Below are 22,350 nucleotides of genomic sequence, written 5' to 3'. Positions count from 1 at the left end.
TTTCCTCTTCATGGATCTGCTGCCAGTGTGGATTTGGGGTCCCTCCCAAGCTAAGTCCCTCCTGGTTCACCCTACCCCATCCCACCCTAACCTCCTCAGACAACCCATTCCTAGCCTTATTAGCCTGCCTCTACCCCATCTTGGTAGGTTTCTACCCTCATCTTAATCTCCTAGTTTACCTCACACTGTCTCCACCCCCTACTTTATGTTCCTGTCCCGTTCTGCTCTGTATGCACTGCCTCTACTCAGTCTGAATGAAGCATCTTTCTCCCAGAAACCTAGCTCCTCTTTCCTTATGCATCCATGCTTGTCACAATCTTAACACACTTAGTCTGATTCTAGGGCCAGGTCTTTGTTGCTCAAAAGCATGTGCCCATAAGGCCAAGCCCAGAACCTTGGTGTGTGTAACTGCTTGGGTGTCTACAGCCTGTGACTAAAGAACGTATTTATAAATGCCCTCAGAATTCTCTGTTGTACATTCCCCAAGCCATGCTTTGCAGAGTTTTTGCCTTTATGGAAGGTTCTGTTGAAAAGTTTCTAGAGGATGGGTAGATAGATAATCTGTCCTTAAAGACGAAAAATCCTGCTTCTTCTTAAGGCTGAAGCTCAGAAACTTCCAACTCCAAGTTGGCTCTAAAACTGCCCTGGTAGGGGTTACAGTATAGCTTTGGATTAAGGACACACAGGCCACCTCAGCCTCTAGCAGCCCATCTGTCACTTAATGACAGATTTAGCAAGCCGCTTAGGCATTTAGTGGACAGAAAATAACAGACTAAGGGTACACTGGGGTTGAAGTGTTCAATGCTTCCTGTTACAGCAAGGATACAGATGAAGGAAAAGCCTCAGAAGGCCTTGAGCTGTCAGCTAAAGTTCTTTACAGTTTGTCATGTTCGAAGTCATAAAGTGCTTTTCTGTCACAGGGTTTTTGGGGTGCTTCCCATGGGCTCTGTGGTACAAGCATTTCCCGTCCCAGCTCTGATGGGTTTTCCCAGTATTGAAATTTACCTAGATCTGAGTTTACTTCCTGGACATCAGAGCCACCTTCTGCTGGAGTTCCATCCTTGTTCTGTGGCATGTTCAGAGGAGGCTATGAACCCCCAGCACCCAGGCTTATCCCAAGTGATGGTGAGGTCAGGTGGCCTCTTCTAACTTCAGAGCCCTGAGTGGAATTTGCATAAATACTGGAAGTCTCATATGGCCACCTTTCTTCTAGTGTCAGAGCTATGGCAGTACACAGCTGGGCTGTGGTTGTGGCTCCAGGAGGAACGGTGATGCCATCCTGACAGCACACATCCTGCCACTCCTGTAGACGGCTGGCGTTTTATGTTTAGACTCCAGGCACATGGGCACAAGGATGGAAATGTCCTGTTGACTCCTCCTGCCTACTGGGCACCTGGACACTGCAGGAGACTTAGAGAGGTGTGGTCTGTATTTAAAAGATCCTTCACTTCATCGTTGCTGCATGGAGGTGCAGATGTTCTACAGCCTTATAGACAACAGACACTGGGGGAACACTGAGCAGGGAGGATTTATAGGAGCCAGAGGAGAGACACTGGAGTAGCTGCACAGTACCTAGCCCTCCTGAGTCTCAGATGAGGGTATGCAGGACTAGGTTCTGAACTGTCTCTCTCTCACAGGGGTGTGGTGTACCTTAGTGTGGATGTCTGCCTGCCTTTACAGGGAACCCTTGTCTGTAGTGAGCCTATAGTCCCTCTGTGGGCTTCCCTTTCACATTCCTTAGTGTTAGCAGCAGCAGCTGGCTTTTGTTCTGCTGTTGACTGTCCTCTTTACTTTTTCTGCACTGGGCTCCACACAAGGCCTAGGTAGAGCAGCACTTTCCACAGCACAGATGGGAGCTGGCACTGGAGAGCCTCCTCTCCTCATGGCCCTGGTCACAGCTCCCAGAGTCCAGTAGAGCAAGGACTCTCCCTCTCCATGGTTCCCTGCTGGATGCAGCTGGCATCACAGTTTCCTCACCGATTGCTTGGGGGACAGTGTTCCAGAGGGAACCACACTGACTGGTGACTTACATTGTATTCTTTTTCAGCCTTTTGGTTTATTGGTATTTCCAGCCTTTTGGTTTAAATTGAATGTCACCCTTTCCGTCTACAAGTGGGCAGTGAGTTACCATTCATACAAGTAGCAGTGACCCGTACCCCAAACTTGTGAAATGGACTTAGAGGTGGGTATGCAGCTTGAGGGAACCACAGGTCAGCCAGCAACTCTCTTGATCTGCCATTTTCATGCAAGCAGGTAGTGTTCCATATGCTAGTACACATGGCAGCCTGAAACTCGCGGGACAGACATGGAGTCTGAGTCTGTTTGCAGGCTGCTCCTGGATGTGGCTCTTCCGTACACATCTCCCTGTGGCAACCTTAGTCTATTGCCAACACTGATGCAGTTATATCTTTGTACAACTGAATTATGTTTTTGTTTTTCTTTTTCTTTCTTCTTTCGTATGTGTGTACATGTTTGTGTGTGTCCCCTCTTCTGTGGGGGTTTGAGCATGTGGGTATACATGAATGTGGAAACCCAAGGTTGATGTTGGGAATCATTTTCAATAGTTCTTCCACCTCATTCAGTGAGGCATGGTCTCTTCATCACACCCAGAACTCAACAATATGGCCATTCTCCTAGTCAGCTTGCTCTGGGGATCCCATATCTGCCTTATGAGGCTAGAGCTACAAGTGAGCTGTTACACTCGCTAGGGATTGTCCTGGTGTACTGACTGTTTTTGTGTGTCAGCTTGACACAGGTTAGAGTCATCAGAGAGAAAGGAGCCTCAGTTGAGAAGATGCCTCCATGAGATCCAGCTGTAAGGCATTTTCTCAATTAGTGATCAGTGGGGGTGGTGCCATCCCTGGTGGTCCTGGGATATAAGAAAGCAGACTGAACAAGCCTTGTGAAGCAAGCCAGTAAATGGCACCCTTCCATGACCTCTGCATCAGTTCCTGCCTCCCAGTTCCAGCCCTGCTTGAGTTCCTGTCCTGACTTCTCCCAGTGATGGAAAGTGTAAGCCTCCGAATAAACCCTTTCTTCCCCAACTTGGTGTTTCACTGCAGCAATAGAAACCCTAACTAAGATTCAGGGGACCCTAAACTCTGTGTCTCATACTTGAGTGACAAGCACTTAGTGAGCCATCTCTCTAGCCTGTGGTTCTCATTTTTTTAAAGATCAGGAATGTTGTGCCTTAAACAGTGGCCATCTAGACCCAGCTGCAGACCCTGGGCTTAGGACCCACCTGTTGCCCTCATCAGTCACTTGTATCCTGTGCCTCCGACCCCCACCCCCCACCCCAGCAAAGTGCCCACAAGTCCAATTATCTACTCCTGTACAGTGTCGAGAAGGTTCCCCAGGCTTCCTTTTCCAGACCCATGAGGCTTGAATGTCCAAGCAAATCTTTCATTAAATCCTGTCTCTCAAAGCTGCATTCCAGCATGCTGGACCCAGGGAGCCTTCCTCTTACCTGAACATGGGCTCCTCCATATCTAGTTTCATTGGGCATCACCTAGGAAAAAGTGTGACCAACCCATATGACCAGGATCGCAGTTACTCTGCACTCAATCCTTGTGAGTCTGCTGTAGTATGTTACAGTATCCCTACCACTCCTGAGCTGGAATCTAGCCTAAATAGTCTAGATGTGAATGAATTATTGTGAAAACGAGCCCTGAGCCTGGAGGGAAGTACCCAGTTTTGGGGGTGGGAGGTTTGTGATGTTTTTACTGTGATGGCAGCCCGTGTTACATTGTATCACCATGGCAATTTTTTTTAATGAGTTAAAGCTAACCCAAGTGCTCCTGGTCTGTTTTCCATGTGGTAGCCCTTCAACATGGTGCCAGTGTCTTGGGTGGCTGTGTTAGCTGTGCCTTAACTTGGGACTTGCCACTGAGGCAGACCATTAATGCGGGCAGCTCTTTCCCTGAGTCAGTATATTACTGTTCGGTTGTATCTGCTTTCGAGTCAGAAAAGTGACTTAATTTTTCCTAAGAACTTATTTGCCATCTACAGGCATTTTGTTTGTTTTTGTTTTTTTTTGAGACAGGGTCTCTCTGTATAGTCCTGGCTGGCCTGGAACTCACTCTGTAGATCAGGCTGGCCTTGAACTCAGAAATCCGCCTGCCTCTGCCTGCCAAGTGCTGGGATTAAAGGCGTGCACCACTGCCTGTCTTATCTACAGGCATTTTAACTGTCTAAGTAGACACAGAACTGTACTGACCTGAAGTCTGGGAGGGCAAGGACTTGCTCTTGACCATGTAGTAGAGGGGAGAGCTTATGCAGAGATGCCTATGGACTAGGCTCTAGCTGGATCAGGCAGCAAGTGCTGTACTTTAGGGGTCTCTTACAGTATTTTTGCTTGCCAAATTATCCTGTAAGGGGACAACTCCCATGCCAGGAAGCCTCTCACCTACAGGAAGGAGTCCTTGGTTACTTTGTGATCTGTCCTGCTGGTTTTTCTTTTGACTTTCGAATATGTTTTGGGAACTCAAAAGTTCCACTCAAAAGCCACAGATTGGGGTGGATCTGTCTTCTGGTCTCAGCTGAGTCCTGGTTCTCAAGGAAGATGGCACCAGAGTGAATCCCTATATAACTCTCGGGTCTGTCTGTCTCACTGCATGGTAGACCTCTACTGTTGAAGCTTTCCCAGGGGTCTCCTCTCCTGTCGTTGTCATCTGATATTCCTGGGTTTCAACCATGGACACTGGCCTGGAGGACACAGTGCTGCTGAGTCCCCCTACATCTCAATTGTAGAGTTAGAAAGTGAAAATGGTGCTTGGGTTGGGGAGAGCATGGTTCATCATGAGCCCTGTGTGGATGGTAGCCATAGACAGGGCCTCCATGTCCTGGACACTGCAGGAAGGAACAGTGTGTTAAGACACAGGCACTTTTCTGACAGCTGATACTTGAAGTGCCTCTTCTCAGAGCCACCATCTTCAGTGAGCAGGGGCAGGGTTAGGGTTAGGATCTGTGGGAGCCAGGAGAAAGCAAGTCCTTTAATTCCACTTCTCTCTCTCTAGTCTCCTGGAACTGGACTGCCCAGGAAGCTGTTGGCAGGGCTCCTGTCTCAACGCCACCTGTTCCTGGTAGCTCGAGCTGTCTTTACACGTGGTATTTGAGCTGAGTGCCTGGAAAGCTCCCTTTTGGAGGACTGTAATTATGGGGAGTCCTGCCTCTAGTGCTCCCTAAAGTAGGTCAACTGCCATTTAGTCCCTGCGGCTCTGGAGAGGGATTTAGGGCCAGTTTCTGTTTTTGAGTCTCCTTCTTGGAAGGCAGTGCACAGCCCCCAAATGTATGTCTTCAGAACTTTCTGCTTGAACAGAGAGCCCTTGGGTGGCAGGCCACCCTGGCAGGACCCCAGCTGCAGTTTATTTTGTTGTAGTATTTCACCTCTTAGGCTACAAGACTGTCAGAACAGAGCTGTGGGGACCAGAGGGACAGAGCCACCACCCACCTAGACACACACACACATATAGAGTCACACACACATAGTCACAGTCACACACTGAGACACAAGGAGAGGATTTGTGTTGACAATTGCATGTGTAGGAAGAAAAAGGAAAGTCCAGAGAGACCCCTGATGCCAGACCAAGGCCAGATGCCTGCCAAGATGGTCCTGAGTCAGCAAATAAACATTGTCCCGAGTAGTCATGTATGCTGCCCTCCCACCTAAGAACTTCGCCCTCACTGCACCTTTGTGTGGGACACTGCCTTCTGCCCATTGTTTTGGAATCTATCAGTCACTGCAGAGGCCTTTCAGAGTATGTCCTCCCCACACACCCTTAGCCCCTTGTCATGTTGAGATATGTCTGTTGAGTGACAGGTTCTTCCCTTATATACCTGCTGTCCATTCAGTCACATCACCTATGTATTAGTACAGGGGTCTTCCAGCAGTGGGGTTCTGTGCCGCTGTTTGAGGAAGCCTGCTGTCCAGACAGAATGTGGGTAAAAGGCTAGGTAGGTGTTCAGTCCATAGATCCCAGCAGGGAGAAGGCAGTCCAGTCTGGCCAGAGGGAGGGGTGCCTAGAAGTCTGTATCTACCGGCCACAGAGCTGATGGAAGCTCAGCCTTTCTAAGGGCTAGGCAAGTTCTTGACTTTGAGCACAGATCTGCAGGGCTCTCAAAGCCCAGAGGCCTCCATAGAGAGACTGGAGTGGAGTCAGAAAGGCCGTGTCTGGCTGAGGCAGGTCCTGCGCCCTCTCTTAACACCTAGCCTATTTTACCCTCTGGCCTTGGGATGCTCCCTGAACCCTATTCCACCCCCACCTTAACTGCTTCCTGTATGTTAATTTCTTTATCTTACATTGAGGAGGCCACACCTGGGTGTGCTTAGGGTGTTTCCTCTGAGCTTATCTGGAACTCTGGCTGTCTCTGACCCTGCAGTGTCTCTGATAGAGCCTCCTCTTTCCAGGCCTCTAGTTATTCTCCGCCTCTGTGTCTGGTGCCTTACTTCTTTCCCGCCAGAGGCTGCACTGTGTGATTATATAGTGTTTCCTCTGACTGCACAGATGTTAGGGCCAGGCCTGGACCCTCCCTGCGGGGGATGGGTTGTGCTGAGATAGACAGCTACGTAGCTTACCCTGCTATATGGGGCTTGCATAGGGTGAAGGTTACCTAACACCCCATCTAGCATATGTGGATACATAGCCACATGGTGTTGGTACCTGTGCTGTGGGAGCCTGGATGGATGGATGAACAGTTAGTTGCTCAGTGGGCACCAAGTCCCAGCACCTGCACATAGGAGCACAGCTGTGTGCAGGGAATAGCCAGGTGGTAGTGCTGCATACAAAATGGCATGAAGAAACATGAGCCTGCAATGAGGGTGACTTTCCAGGTCCTTGTTTGTTAAATTATGGGTTTCCAGAGCCATCTCTAGGTCCTGACTCAACCCTTTACATGCTCACAGTGTGTCTCTAAGAAGAGGTATGTTCCCAGCCTGTGTTATAGTTTGCGAAGAGGTCAACCATGTATGGCTAGACACAGGGAAACAGGATTGTACCTCAGACAAGGGAGACCAGCCGTCTTGCATCCACATGTACAGCCTGCCCTTACTTAGCCCGCAGCTTTCCATGATCACACACCAGTGTCCCCAGAATCTGAGGCAAATGCCAGGGTGTTCTGGCACCACCCCAAAGGTGTTTCCCTCAACAGTGCCATCTTTGTCCCAGCAGTGAGGCACTATACACAGGCCTGAACTGAAAGGATCCAGCTGACCGAACAGTTTCTAGAATCTTCCCACCAGACCCACAAAGGTTGGTGAAAGTGAGTACCACACTTGTGGTGTACTGAAACTGGTGGTTCTGTAAACCAAAGTGACTGTGAGGACCGGACCACAATGGTGTGTAGCAGGGCCAGCCCTCTAGGAAATCACTCCTGTAATTGCCCCTGTGGTTCCTAAGGTGATTTGTAGTTTTGAGTGTTTCCCTAAAGACAGGCTCAGATCTGTCTGCATCAAAAATGCTCCTGGATTGGGTAATAGGCTGAGACTTCATTGATAGCCCTTGGGTGGACCCCGGTATAGACCTGGGGAGTTGGGACCGAGGGCTTAGAAGAAAAAATAGCTCCATCTTAGAAAAGCTATATTTAATTTTAGATTTGAGTGGGAGAACTAAGAAGTACTTATAAATAGCCACAAGCACAGCCTCCGAGGAAAGTTCTGGTGGAGACACGGATGCTCCTGGCTGTGTGTGAGCATCATAAAACTTCAGCACACCACACTGTCGGGGTCTAAGGCCGTCAAGACAGGGACATGAACATGCCAGTGAGAACTGGACAGATGAACCCAACGTAAGCAACTCTGCTGAAGTGTACTTTGGATTGCCCCTGTCCCCTTTGTCCAGCCTCATCTTGGGTTTTAGGGTGCATAGGACACTTAAGCACTAGACAGGTGGGATTGTTCTTGTAAAGAGGCTAGGGTCAGAGGAGCTTGCTTGATAGGGCTGTTTTTGAAAAGATAAACTGCCTGCTGCTGCGTAAGATGCTTTCCTCTCCTCTTCTACTTCCTGAGGTTTGGTTCTGAATGTGACTATTGAAAGCTCCTAGCCTCAGAGCCATTGTTCACCAGGAACAGAGTCTCTCTGGACTCAGTAAAGTACTGGGACTGCCTAGAGCAGGGGTCGCCTGTTGGCTAGTCTGCTTATTTGCTTCCAGATGGTGTGGATCTAGTTGAAGTCACCTGGGGCTTTGGTTGGCTGTGGGCAGTAGGCCCAGCAATGTGCCTTGGGGTTCCAGCTGAGAAAGGTGTGTGTGATATGTGGTGTTTCTTAAAGCTTGCATGTACCCTCACAGGAAAGGATAAAATAATCTGTGCGTGACTTTCCTCTTTGGTTTGGGGCAGTAGCTCTTGTATTATTTTCACTTTATTTTCACACTGCTCCAGACATTAGTCTTTAGTTACCGGTTTGGGGTGTTGGCCCACATCTGACCCCAGGACTAATTTCCCCAGGTATGTCTCAGTGCCCTGGAGACATCCCTGGAGTTTTTTTTTTTTTTTTTAAACCTCTCTTCATTAACCCATTTGGGAAACTCATTGCTGTATCCCCAGAGCCTGGAGATGTGCAGGTTGCCCACCAGCCTACCAGGATAGTTTTTTTGGAATACACAGGAAGCAGATCTGTCTTCCCTTCTGGACTCAGTAATATCATGGTCAGCCTTGCTCTCAACATGGCTCTGGCCCAGACTCCCACTTCTGGCTGCTGTCACTTGGCACTGAATGTCTCGCCCCTTACTTCTTGTGCTGGGGTCATATAGACAAGGAACACATGATGTTTGCAGCCATCTTTCCATGCCTCCTTGGACACCATAGTAGTCCCAAACTCAAGAGCCATTGGCTCCTCTTGGACTGCATTCTGAATTTGTTTTGTAGGAGAAATCAAAACAAGCTGCTAAGAGAGAGAGAGAGACAATTGTGGCTGTCTGTCCTCTGGGATAGGACCTGTGGGACAGGACAGCTGTGCCCTAAGAAGGAAGGGGACCCTAAGAGGAGTGGTGACTTAATTACCCTGCTGACCACTGGTAAAGGAAGTCCAGGGTAATGTCATTGTAATAGTAGTGTCCTTGTGTTATGAGCTAGCATGTCAGAGAGGTGTGTGTTCTGACAAGGCTAGAGGTTCCAGGCCCTGGTGCCTGCTGTGTCCCCAAGTGGTTTTTCCTGTTGCTCCTGGAGCCCTGGCCTTGGGCTCTGTCCAACTGCTGCCTTGTTTCACTCTTGGGCCACCTGTTTCTCATTCCCTCTAGGATGGGTGGAGATTTAGGGCAGTCCTTTGTGTGTTTCCTTTTAGGTGGGTGAAGGTTTGTGTGTTGTGCTAAGACCGCCCCATGTGGCTCCAGCAGTCCTTCATTTTGCATACCATCCCACCAATCTCTGAGCAAATCTAGCTCCTACCCTGAATTTCTGGATGAGGAAGTAACATGTGGACCTTCTGGTCCAACCCTTTGCCTCAAATGCTGGAGTCACCCAGGCAGCTAGGGAGCTGTCCCTGTTTGTTTCTACGTCCCTACGCTTGTTGCCCTGGCTCTTCCCTTGGTGCCTTGTGTGACTTGAAGCTCCACCCTCAGCTGTCCCACAGAGAACCTAGACTCACCTGTCCCCCAGTGGCGCCCCTAGGGTGGCATCCAGCTCTGCTGCACCAACAACATTAAAGTTGGCAGCCTCAGACTGTCTTCCCTGATGGATGGAGGAGCACAGGTCCCCAGAGTACAGACCTTGCCCACGTTCCCACTGGGCATACAAGGCCTGCATCACCTTCTGCCCTGAGCCATGTAGCAGAAAGCACTTGTCCTGGAACCTTCCAGGCTCTTCTTTGGGGATACCAGAAGTAGCCTTGTCAGGGAGGTGGGATGGTGGTCCCTTAGTAGACCCGGCACATCCTTGATAGGCAGAGAGAGGGTCTCAAGTCTAGGGGGTGGTCAGGGCTGTGTGGAACTACTGAACTGAATATGTGGAAGGGGCCTTGCCCAAAGACCAGACAGCAGGGCAGAGAGAATGACCACCTCCAAAGTGCAGGGACACCTTCTGCCAGTGGCTCTGGGTCATTGTGGTACTAGCCTAAGGCAGGGATAGAATGGGACCTTGGCCATCCACCTGGATCGGCCTACACCTGATCCCCTAGACAAAGATGGGAGTCCTTTAGCAGCCTCCCAGGAAGGACTGCTTATGAGAGTGTGTGACTGTGACTCTTGGTTGATTGTTTTTCTAAGGAGCCAGAATGAGGGCCAGACTTTTTTAGTAATACAGAGTGTGTGTGTGTGTGTGTGTGTGTGTGAGTGAGTGAGAGAGAGAGAGAGAGAGAGAGAGAGAGATGTGTGGCATGTGTGCTACACAGCATTTGTATGGAGGTCAGAGGATAACTTGAAGTAAATTCTCTCATTTCACAATGTAAGTACCTAGGGATTGAACTCAGGTTCTTAAGCTTGGCCATCTTTACCCTCTAAGCCATTCTGTTGGCTCAGGGCCAGGTTATTAAAAATTATCTAACTACTGCTGGTTTTGTCCTGCTGGCCTTCAGGAACTAATCCTCCTGGTTTCTTTTGTCCTAGCATCCTCCTTGGGGACCTAGCCTTATGCCATCCATCACGCTCTTGTCTGAGCCTTGCTAACTGTCTCCCCACCACACACCACTCCAGTGCCTCATTGCCTGTTGCTTATCTTTCTTGATCCTGTCCCGTGTCTATAGGAGACTGCCTGATGAACAGCCTTCATAGGAGTAGTGTTATAGGTCTCAGTGTTCAGCAGTGACCAGCTTCATGTGTAAGAGCTGGTTTGGAGGGGTCTACCAGGGGCAGTAGAGAGAGTCAAGTGTCTATGGATCTGTGGTTGTTTGAAAAGGAATGGCCCCCATTGACTCATGAGTATGAATGTGCGGCCCATAGGGAGTGGCACTATGAGGAGGTGTGGCCTATTGGAGTAGGTGTGGCCTCATTGGAGGAGTATGTCACTGTTATGGCAGGCTTTGAGGTCTCATATATGAAGTTAGGCCTAGTGTAGCAATCTCCTTCTACCGCCTGTGGATCAAGATGTAGAACTCTGAGTTCCTTACTAGCACCATGTATGCCTGCATGCCACCATTCTTCTTGCTATGACAGTAATGAACTAAACCTCTCAAAACTGTAAGCCAGCTCCCATTTAATGTTTTCCTTTATAAGAGTTGCCATGGTCATGGTATATCTTCACAGCAATAAAACCTTAACTAAGATAGTATTCATGTGTTCAGTGTGTGTGAGAATGCATATACATATTGTCTATTAGTATATGTGTGTACATGAGTAACTGTGTGTTCAGTGTGCCCATGTTATACAAATTGACTTAGATGTATACCATTGTATACATGTCTAACTATGCAGTGTGTGTGAATATGTGAGTGTGGTCATTGTATGTGAGTATGCCCATGCATCACTGTATGTGTTCAGTATGTGTATGAATTGTGTATATTGGTGTGTGTGTGTGTGTTCATGTGTATTGTGTATATGTGTTCAGTGTTTAAATGTTTGTCCATATTGTATGTATTTGTTTCTGTCTATCATTGTATACATGACTCTCTATGTGTATGTATATGTGTTCAGTGTATGTCTGAATGTGTCTACATTATGTGTATTGGTATATGTGTATGTATGTGTATATATGTGTTTGTGTTTAGTATAAATAGGAATGTGTCCATGTTGTATGAATTGGAATGTTTGTACGTGTGAATCTGTATGTACGTGTTTAGTGCATATATGAATGTGTCTGTGTATATACTTGTGTGTTTAAGCATGTATATTTGTACCACTCTCTACCAATGGATGTGTGAATGTGTATGTGCCTTTGTCTCACTGTGAGAGTGTCTGTGTGTGTGTGTGTGTGTGTGTGTGTGTGCAGATGTCCTTGAGTATATCATGCCACAGCCCTTGTGCCTGTTGTCTTCATTGATGCTTTGAAGCTCTGGCCTGGCCTGTGGACTCTTTGCCTTTGCTACTTTTTACTGTGTCCATGTTTGCTACACTGGGTACTGCAGTTCAGTCCACACCTCCTATCCTTGACCCAGGCCCAGCTTCACAGGGAGCCTAGGTTTCATGGGATTGGTGTGGAATAGATGCTGTTGGACAGAATCCTCATAGCCTCCCTCCCAAGGGGGCCTTCAGTCTAATTCACTGTTTCCTCTGCTGTGATGTACTGTGTGCTTATACCAGTGCCTATTCATCTAGACTGTATCTCTCTTAATGGGTTGGTTTGTTATAATCAACCTTCTGAGGACGGTTTAAATTAACACAGCCTCAGGCCAGTGTAATTCTTCACTGAATTGTGGTTTAGTTACTTACTTCCAGCTCACAGGGGAGATGACCACACGGTTTGCTTGGCTTAGCATCATTGAGAGTAATATGTAACTCCTTATAGTCAATAGGTATCCACTGTCCACAGCTGGTCTTAAGAAGGCTGGGCTGCAGGTCCCAGTGTCAGCAGCTCAACGCCTTCTGTGTCCATTGAATTTTCATGGAGTTGCAACCTTGAGCCCAGCCTTGTTGCCTGGAAGCATGGCTGAGTCCTTTCTTCCATGTCTCTTCCCTCTTTCACCTGTCCTGTAGGTTGCCCCTCCCTCCCTCCCTCCCTCCCTCCCTCCCTCCCTCCCTCCCTCCCTTCCTTCCTTCCTTCCTTCCTTCCTTCCTTTATACTCTTGGCCAGCTCTTGCCTGCCCAGTTCCTGTATAAGGTCTGCACATGCTTCCTAACCTCCTCTGGTGGGCAGCCATACTGCGTGTGTTTTTGGTAAAATGGGCCCTGGAGACCTTCTCATGCACGTACCACAAATTGGCATCCATCGTGACCCTGGGTTTCCTGGGTGTGGAAAGTAGACTCCTGTCTTCTAGTTTCCCTCTGGCACCCTATGGTCTTGATGTGGTCAGTTCTTGATCCTATAAGCTACAGCAAGAAAAGGTGCCTTGTAAGGCTTTGATAGAGGAAGACCCTGCCCTGGTAGTTGCCACACCTGGAAGGCAGGGCATCTGGAAAGTTGCCTGACATTTTTCTGCTCTTTGGTCTAGCCTCATTTTATAAGAATGACTTTTGTGGCTGCCTAGAGCTTTGCTTCTCCTCCCCACACCTCGAACAATCTCTATCACATTCAGCTACTCTGAATATTGTCATGGTCTTCAGGCTAGTTATTTTACTTTGTAGTGCCTCAGAAACATCAGTCTCTCCTATGGCCTATGGTTCCCTAGTCTGTTCAAACCTGTTTGCACCAGGGTGGCCATTGGTGATGTAGGGACTAGTGGCTATGTAGTGTCCTGAAGATGGTAGCTTGAGGAGATGTGGGGCAGAATGTACAGTAGTAGGTTCAGTAGGTTCTAGAAGGACTGTGATAGGCCTCTTCAGTCCTGCCTTGGTTACCTGGGGGTCGGTTCACTGCTCCCTGCAGTACAGACAAAAGCTAGAGGGCCAGCACTGAGTAAAGGTGGAGACAGAGTGCAGAGGAAGTGCCTATAGGTGGTCCTGACACCCGAGGCCTGTTGACCCTCCTCAGCATGCTGTGCTCTCTGACTCCATGTAGACACCCACACACTGCAGAGCTGCTGAGGTCTGTGCTCCCCGCCCCCATGCAGCACACCGATGCAAAGGGCATCCTCCCTAGCTCCCATCTCTCCCCACATGCTGAGTGGTGATGCCGAAGAGGCCTCCCTCCTCAACTCTCAAGTTTGGCATTGTCAGGAAGCCTGCTGTGGGCTTCTGGGAAAACTCCTCATGGAAAATAAACAAGGGAAAAACCACAGTCTGCAAAGCTGGGATCCTAGAAATCCGAGAAGCTAGGCAGGGATGTGTCAGTAGGAAGCGGTAGTTAAGACAGCACAGGGTCAGCAGGGTATTAGGTGTCTCACAGGCGTCCTCCCAGCACCCCAACACAAGCCCTGACAGGCGTCCTCCCAGCACCCCTAACACAAGCCCCAGCAGGTTACTTCCTAGCATTGCAAGCAAGCATCTGACATTAGAGGAACCCTAACCACAGCATTTTAGCATGTTGCATAAGAATAAGCATTATGTCTCAATAGAGGCAGGAAAGGTGTTGATAATGTTCTTACCTCCAAAGACATTTTTAGACAGCCCACTGCCGGCTTGTGTGGAATGGGAGAGTCATTGCCAGCTAGTAGCTATATGTAATCATTGCCCCAGTGAGTGAATTATGTGTTGGAGTAGATATTGGTAGCTGGATCTGTCCTATCCTCAGGCCACATGCGACTGGTGGGCCTTTGAAAGGTGTGTTTGTGCATTGACTATTCTCAGTATGAAGTCCACACTGATTTCTAAGGCTATGAAAAATATCTTCCATTAATGCAACATTTGGCTCTGCCCCGTGGAGCTGAGCTGCCACATGTCTTCCAAACTCAGACACAGGCAACAACAGCCTGGTCTTGTAGCCTCCGTCTGCCCTGAGGTGAGCGCTGGTTAGTGAGCCATGCCTCCCTTGGGCTCTGGCTGAAGAGCTGCCCTGACTCCTGTTCCTTTGGTCCAAGGTTGGTCTTGCAGCTCCACCCTCACTGCTTCACCAGGATGGGGTCTGCATATACTATATCTGTTAGCATCAACTGTTTCTGCATGAGTGCATATGCATGCTGAAGCCATGATACCAACCTCAGCTGCGATTCCCTGGGCACTTTTGAGACTGGGTTTCTTACTGGTCTGGAGTAAGCCCCAGAGTCCCACTAATCCCCAGTGCTGGAATTTCAAGTTTGGGCTTCCATACCTAGCTGTTTTACTTATGTTCTAGGGTTGAACTCATCTTCAGCCCCACCATAATGATGTCAAGGAGAGGTAGGAGGATATTATGTGTTGAACAGGCATAGGAGCCTAGCTCCAGCATTGGGTGCTTGGGCTCCAGCTTTGGGTGCCAAGTCCTCAGCATGGATGTGCTGTCAGAGTCAGAGCAGAGCTAAGTGCCAGTGAAGCTCTGCCTTGTTGTTCCAAAGTATCCCCTCAGTGTCTTTAGTGAGGAGTGGAGAATGGGAGCCACAAGGATGATAGTGCATTGCCTAGCTGTGATCTGGCACTGCCAGGGCGGGGTACAGGCAGCTCCAACCTGTTCTCAAGCTGGAGTGCTTAAAAAATAACACCTGTTTTCCCAGGTGGCTTTCATGACGTTGACGCTGTTCCCCATCCGGCTCCTGTTCGCTGCTTTCATGATGCTGCTGGCCTGGCCCTTTGCACTCGTGGCTTCTCTGGGACCTCCTGATAAGGAGCCAGAGCAGCCCCTGGCCTTATGGAGAAAGTAAGTAGCTCTCTTGACTGGCAGTCTGTGTGTGTGTGTGTGTGTGTGTGTGTGTGTGTGTGTGTGTGTACGCATGCCATGATTGTCACAATGTCACTGCTCATCCAGTGTGGACCCCTCTTCCCTTTCTAAGCCTGCTTTTACTGGGACCTGCTATCTTCTTGCTGCTTCCTTTGAAACTAGCTTGTCCCTTCCTGTCTTTTGCTCTGGTCTTGAGGCTTCGTCTTCAGAGTTCTGTGGGTCATGTGGCTGCTGTACCCATGTCCCAGAGCACAGAGATTCCCCACCACCATGGCCTACAGTGTTCCAGAACCTGTTCTGTCTCTTGATGGCCTTAAGATTCAAACCAGAGCTCCCAGCCCACCCTTAAATGCGCTCTGGATCTACTGGTGGGAGTTGCAGAACATAATCTGCTTAGGCCGAGTGGACAGCTCTTAGGCTGAATTGACCCAGCATCACTGTGACACGGGTCCCTGCCTCAGCACCCACATTCCAGGTATATTTAAAGCAGTTTCAAGGGAGCACCTTCTGAGTGGCAGATTGTAGCACATACACCCTGTTCACCTGGGGTCACTGAAAGTAGACAAACCTGCACTGAGTCCAGCATTTGATACCTAAGTCTGCTTTATGACCAGACTTGATAGAAGCTCTCTCTGGCTAGGCTAGCATAGGCTGGAGACAGTCCTGCTCTAGTGGGGATCTTAAGGCAGTCCATACCTCCTAAATGCATTGTTGCTATAGGCTGCGTGTCTCCCAGATCCAAATTGGGCCTTGCCTATAAGTGTTAGATACACGTGAACCTCGTCTTTCTGAAGATGGGTATGCTGAGAACACAGCCAAACTGAAGCTCTGTTAAACTACTCACAGTGTTAAGTTGCCAAAGGCACTTTAAGTGGTTCTTTTTTGTCTTTCCACCTGACACAGGTACCTTACCCAGAGCTCTAAGAATGTTTTGCTGATGTCTCTAGAGCATACTCTCAGTTCAGAAAGACAACTCCTTGCTGGGAGTACCTACAGAGAGGTCTACAGGCAAAATCTGGCTACTATGCAAATAACTTTTTCCTGGAACATTCACTACTTTCGCAGGGATATGAATTATGTGGGTATGGGGAGGCTCTGTGGCCCCACAGTCTAAAATGTCACCACTTGGTGCTTTGTGAGCTTAGTGTTCACCCGAACTGCCCAGCCTTTCTTTTCTTGTGAAGGCCTGATGCACAAGGTATTTATCCAGGAGAGAGGCAAGAGAGGACCTCATCTTCTAAACTCCAGCTCTCTGGATGTCAAATCACTGTCAGACCTGAAGGTCTGTGAGCACCCAGTGTGAGTGTTGAGTGAGGCTGGTCAGGGGTGAAGTTGTTGCATGTTCTCACTTCTTCATTTGTCTGAGATTTTCCTAATCCTCTGAATAGCTTGCTTTGTTGTGACAATTCTTTAAAAGGCAAAAGACCATAAAATATGAGTCTGGTATGAAATATAACCCAGCTCATCAAATCTAGGCCAAACCAGATCCTGTTTTTAAGCGTGCTGAGTATAGAGGAATTTTAATCCAGCAACATGGCTGCTCTGGCAAGGAATCACATCCAAAGACCTAGGTCTGTGTGCTCTGGCTGGAATACAGACACACCTTTAATTCCTCTGGCTACAATACAGACACGCCCTTGGTACGTATCTTTAATCCCAAACAATGAAGGTAGTTAGTTTGTAGAAGGATGCATCCACGTTTGAAAGTGACGTCTAATTGAGGTGCAGACAAAGTGATGAATTAGAGAAAGATTTGACAGAATGAGTCAGAAATGGGATACACCCAAGTGTCACGATGGCAGACAGGAAAGACAGGTGACTTAAGAGAGCATTGCAGATCGGGTGGCAGTTTTACAGAGAGACAGGTTGCAGGTAAAGACAGAATGATCCAGAGAATGTTCTACTCTTTAGAAGATTAGAAAAGATGGCCAGAGTTAGAGCCCAAGCAGAGTAATCCATCCAGAAGCCAAGAGAAGCCATTTTGAATCAGTCAGTTTGGAGAAGAGTTTGGGCCAGAATAGTTGAACCAGCCAGTCAGTGTTCAGAAAGAACTAGAAAGTATGGGCTTACTCAGCAGTAAGCCTCTGAGATGACAGTTACAACTGGCAAATAAAAGTTAAATTTACAGTTGAGTCCAGAAGTTATGCTGGGAAGCAGAACTGGGTGGATTTAAAGGTATTTGGGTAACAGGTGTCGGCTCTCGGTGACAAGGGACTGAGGACACTTGCTGTTGCTACACAGGCTGCCTGGTATCTAAAGAGCCTGATCACCCCTTTCTTTCTTTCCCACTTCAACTCAGAGTCCCAGAGCAACAGGACCATCTTCAAAGTGGGTGACTTAGGCTGAACTCCTTCCCACCCACCTTGCCATGTTCCCCTGGCCTCTCCTGTATACACACTCATTGGGCTTCAGCAAACTACACAGGGCCACTGCAGACTCCTTCCAACAGCTCTGTTCCTGGGCATTTAAGTCAGTCAGTCTGTTCACAACACAGATTCACTGCACAGATGAGATGCAAATTTCATGTGCAGTAAAGAGACTGAGATTTCTTATGGCCATAATTTCCCTTGAGCTTTGTATGTCCTCATCAGCTCAGGGTACATGTCATTCTGTGTGAGAGAGAATGTGTACACATGTGTGTCAGGGTACATGCCCAACTGTGTAGATGAGCATGTGTATATGAAACATGTACATGTATGAATGTACACACATGAGAATATGTGCTTGTGTGTGTGTGCCTATTGGAGTGTGCATTTAGATGAGAGTATGGATATATGTTTAGATATTGAAATATGTGTTATGTATATGTTGCTGTATGTACATGTATCAGTGTACACAGGTAAAAGTATGTATGTATATGTGTTGGATTACACATGTATATATGAAGATGATGGAGTGAATGTCCGTGTGGGAGTGTGTATATATGCATAATACATACATACATACATAAATGTGTTATGAACATGTATGAGTATGCCTATTGTACTGAATATATATGCATAGCTAGGAGTATGCAAATGTGTACATGTTGAAATGTGCATATGTGTAGAGTACATACATGTGTTGGAGTGTATGTGTATGCGTGTACACATGTATATGTACACAGATAAGAAAGATGTACATACAATCATTTGATTGTATAGGCTAGAGTATATGGAGTATGTGTTCATATGTGGTGAGTGTCATGTGCAGACGCCCATGTACACTGGGCCTGCATATAAAGTGTTGTGCCACATAAAACCCTAGATACTGTCATTCAGGATCTATGGAAACTCAGTGGATTTGTGGCCCTGGGCTCTCGTGGGTGATTTTGACTTCTGGAAGGAGACATAGTAATAAGAAGCCTTAGTTACAGTGGTACAGAATTAGGAAAAGGCAGGTTTTAAAATAACTGGCTGCAGAGTAAAGTTCTGCTGAGTTACAACAGCAGATTCATTCAGACTCAGGCTTGTGTTACGTTTGCACAGCAAAGCTGTTATGAACAGATTGATGTTAAAGATGATTTTTTTTCCTAAATGAAGTTGGTAGCATTCAGACATTTCCTGAAAATCTCAGTGAATGACACAGTTTTCAAAAAGATTCTTATTTTAAGTTACTTTCAAAATACAAGTGTCATAAAAACCATAGTGCTGCCTTTTGGTAGTACTGACCTCTAGACTGGCTCCTCTACCACCAGATAATTCCAAGGATGGGTCAGGGTGGCAGCCAGGTTCTCCAACTGGCTCTCGGCTGACTTGACAGGTAGCTTGAGAAGGGGCAGAGCTTGTTCCTGAGAGCTTCTTGGGACTCAGTTCCTGGGTTGATTAGATGCAGTATCACCCAACCTTTTGATTGAAGGTCTTGAGTATCTGACCTACTACCCTCAGAAGGGAGTCTCCTCCATCCTGGGGAACTTCCTCTGTCTGTGGCACCCTAGCCACACCCTATGATTTAAAGTTTTAAATTAGACACATTCTTTGCATTTGGACTACAGCCTTTTTTTGTTTGTTTGTTTTTTGTTTTTGTTTTCCTCTTGCAGTTTTAATAACTCTTTTTCTTGCATGTGGCAGAAAGATTATCAAAACCCCCAATTCAGCCTCAGTTCTCCAAGCCCTCCATGATCAGGCCCTACTGTGGGGTGGTGCTGGCTTCCTGGGGTGTCTAGACCAACCACTATCTGAAATACCTGTTGCACTTCTCAGGTAGATCTGTCTCTGAGGCCTAGTCCTGCCCCTGCTTGGTTTTTGTTGAGGACTTTCTGGAGGGTCAGAAAGAGGACTTGCAAGAGGAACTTAGACCTGATCAACCACTGACAAGCAGATGCTCTCCTTTCTCTGCCATCTTTTACCCTTACCCCTTCCTGTGCCTGTGCCATAGCAGGAACTCAGTGTTGCGTATTTCTTACAGGGTCGTGGACTTCCTGCTCAAGGCCATCATGCGTACCATGTGGTTTGCTGGCGGCTTCCACCGTGTAGCTGTGAAGGGGCGGCAGGCCCTGCCTACTGAGGCTGCTATCCTCACCCTGGCTCCACATTCCTCCTACTTTGATGCCATCCCAGTCACCATGACCATGTCCTCCATTGTGATGAAGGCAGAGAGCAGAGACATTCCAATCTGGGGAAGTGAGTGAGCTCCTGAGAGTAGGGGAGACTGCAGGGGTGGGTGAATCCCCTGGGAATGGGTGAGACCCTGGGAGTGGGTAAGACACCTTCTCACTGACAGGCCCCACCTCGGCTAATTTTGTTGCTGTGGTTCCCTGTACCATGAGCTCTTTCACTTATCAGTACTGACTTGTTCCCCAGTACTGTCATGTGCAGAGATACATGTCTGAAGTCTGTCTTGCAAGCATTCATTTCCTAAATCACAGCAGTTCAGGGTCTCTTGGGTGTCTGGGCAGTTGCTCCTGAGCACCAGTGACCCCTACAGACCAAGAACAGTGGTGTCCTGAGGATGCTGGTCAGATCACAAAAGCCAAGTGGCTCCATGTAGCACAAGGCCTTTCTGTCACATTCTAGGAACCACAAGCCCAGGTTCACCGTATGTGCAAGGGGGAATCCTTCCAGAGTCTCCACGAGGGATTGTTCTGCCTGTCTGGTCACATGGCCAGCTTTCCTCTGTCCCTCATCTCTGTGTGTCTTAGCTAAGAATTCTGTCAGTAGATAGTCCAAGATAGCCTCATTTTAAGATCCACAATTTCATCTGTGTAGACTTTTTGTTTGAAAGGCCATGGTCCCAGGTTCTGGGTTTGAGAAGTAGTTTCCAGGCAAGTTTCTAGGCATGAGGTACAGCGCAGAGGCGCCAGAGGCTGGTGGTGGTTAACTGGGTACGGTGGTGATTGTTGTAACTGTGGTGTCCCACAAGAACAGTGGAAGGAGGATGGTTCAGCCTGATGCTTGCTTGAGTTAAAAGGACCCACAGCTCTGTACCCCCATCATGATGAATGAATCTCCTGAGTAAATGGTGAGAAGAGAGACAGACTTGGCAGAAGGGCTCTATGCTGTTCTACAGCCCTGCTCTGGTGTGTGGGCACTCTGTGTCTATGAGTAAATGTCCTGGGGTAACTGTGGCTCTGTGGGTCTCATGAACATAGCCACTCAGCAGCCTCACTTACACTATAGAGCATAGGTTTCATTCTTCTTCTTCTAGACTCTGTGGGCAGTATCATCTGAAAACAGGTGCTTCCTGATATCTTAGTTAGTTTGCCATTGCTGTGTTGAAACACCATGACCAAAAGCCCCTTGGGGAAGAAGGGCTTTATTTCAGCTTTAAGATACACATCACTGTCTATCACTGCAGGAAGTAAAGAGAGGAACTCAAGCAAGGCAGAGAACTGAAGCAGAGACCATGTAGGAGTGCTACTCAGACTAGATCTTCCTTTGAGCCTCACTCAGCCTGGTTTTTATATATACCCCAGAACTACCTGCCCAAGGAGTGGTACCACTCAAAACTGGATTGGGCCCTCCCACACCACTCACTAATTAAGAAAATACGCTATAGGCTTGCCCAGAGGCCAATCTGGTGGTAGCATTTTTTTGTGTCAAGGTTTCTTCTCCCAAAATGACTTGAGCTTGTGTTAAGTAGTCATAAAACTAGCCAGGATACTTTATGATATCCTGATTTCTCTATACATACCAGGCTGCTGCTCTTTTGAATTCAGCGAGACCTCTAAAATCTTGAGGTATGTTTGCCTGGGAGATGTGCAGAAGAAAAGACTTGGCTACCACTCTGAACTACCCAGCACTGACCCTTATGATCTGGCCCTGACCCAACTACCTCTCCTAGACTTGACCACAGAAACAGCCTGCTATCAATTTGGCAGGGTTATGAGGAAATGTTTCTCGCACTATCTAGAGGCACTAGATTTTTCAGCTGTGCCTGCAACCCAAAATATTTCCTTTGCTGTCGAGCAGGCACTCTTCCCGCTGCATATGGATACATTAAAGAACTGGCTCATAGCCATGGGAAGCAGGTGGTGAAGGGGGCTAGAACCTAGGCAGATGGCAAACAAGGTCCTTAGCCCCAGACCAACACAGACATCCCTTCCCCCAACACAGCTGTGGCTAAGTCCACTGCAAACGTGGCCTCCACAGCCTGTGGGTTTTCTACTCTGGAGGTGTCATCATGCCCACCCATGGGAAATGTGAATTTTCACCATGCATTCAGGCAACATTGTGGTTATTATCCTAAGCATATCCAAGGCTCACGGACCCTAGGTGAGTTCCTTTCATCCACAAGGTGCTGATACCCAGTTGACTTGTATAGAAGTAAAGAAACCAGATTGGGGCTTGACTAGTGAGTGGTTTGTGGTTTGTATGGAGTACTAGGTGGGAGTGTCTCATCTCTGTCAAGTCCCCTGATCTAGATAGCCAGGAACTTGCAGAGAGGCCAGCAAGAAGGCAGAAGGTGGGACTTGTGTGTAGCTTTTGCACCCGTGAGTGTTATAGCAGATCCTATGGACAGAAATGAGCTGCCCAGTGTAAGGACATCAGTTTTGAAACAACTCTGAGCAAGCAGGGTCGCTCCCCTTCTTGACCAAGCCTCTTGGAGATAAATTGAGCTGTTTGGGCCATTGGCTGTAGATCTATCAGTCTGATCACAAATAAAAGGATATTTATTGCACATGC

The 22,350-nt window shown here is 47.9% G+C and overlaps 1 protein-coding gene across 1 annotated transcript in view; it reads left to right on the top strand.

Moving 5' to 3' along the window:
• The window catches only part of Lpcat1 (lysophosphatidylcholine acyltransferase 1), a 47,693-nt gene that overhangs the window by 1,498 nt on the left and 23,845 nt on the right, over positions 1-22,350 (top strand). Inside the window, exons 2-3 of the mRNA XM_052159282.1 lie at positions 15,084-15,226; positions 19,634-19,848. Of these exons, the coding sequence (XP_052015242.1) occupies positions 15,084-15,226; positions 19,634-19,848 (358 nt within the window). The remainder of the gene's footprint in view (positions 1-15,083; positions 15,227-19,633; positions 19,849-22,350) is intronic.

This window comes from Apodemus sylvaticus, chromosome 16 (genome assembly GCF_947179515.1).
Source record: "Apodemus sylvaticus chromosome 16, mApoSyl1.1, whole genome shotgun sequence".
Taxonomy (NCBI): Eukaryota; Metazoa; Chordata; class Mammalia; order Rodentia; family Muridae; genus Apodemus; species Apodemus sylvaticus.
This window is presented reverse-complemented; position numbering and strand designations above follow the sequence as displayed.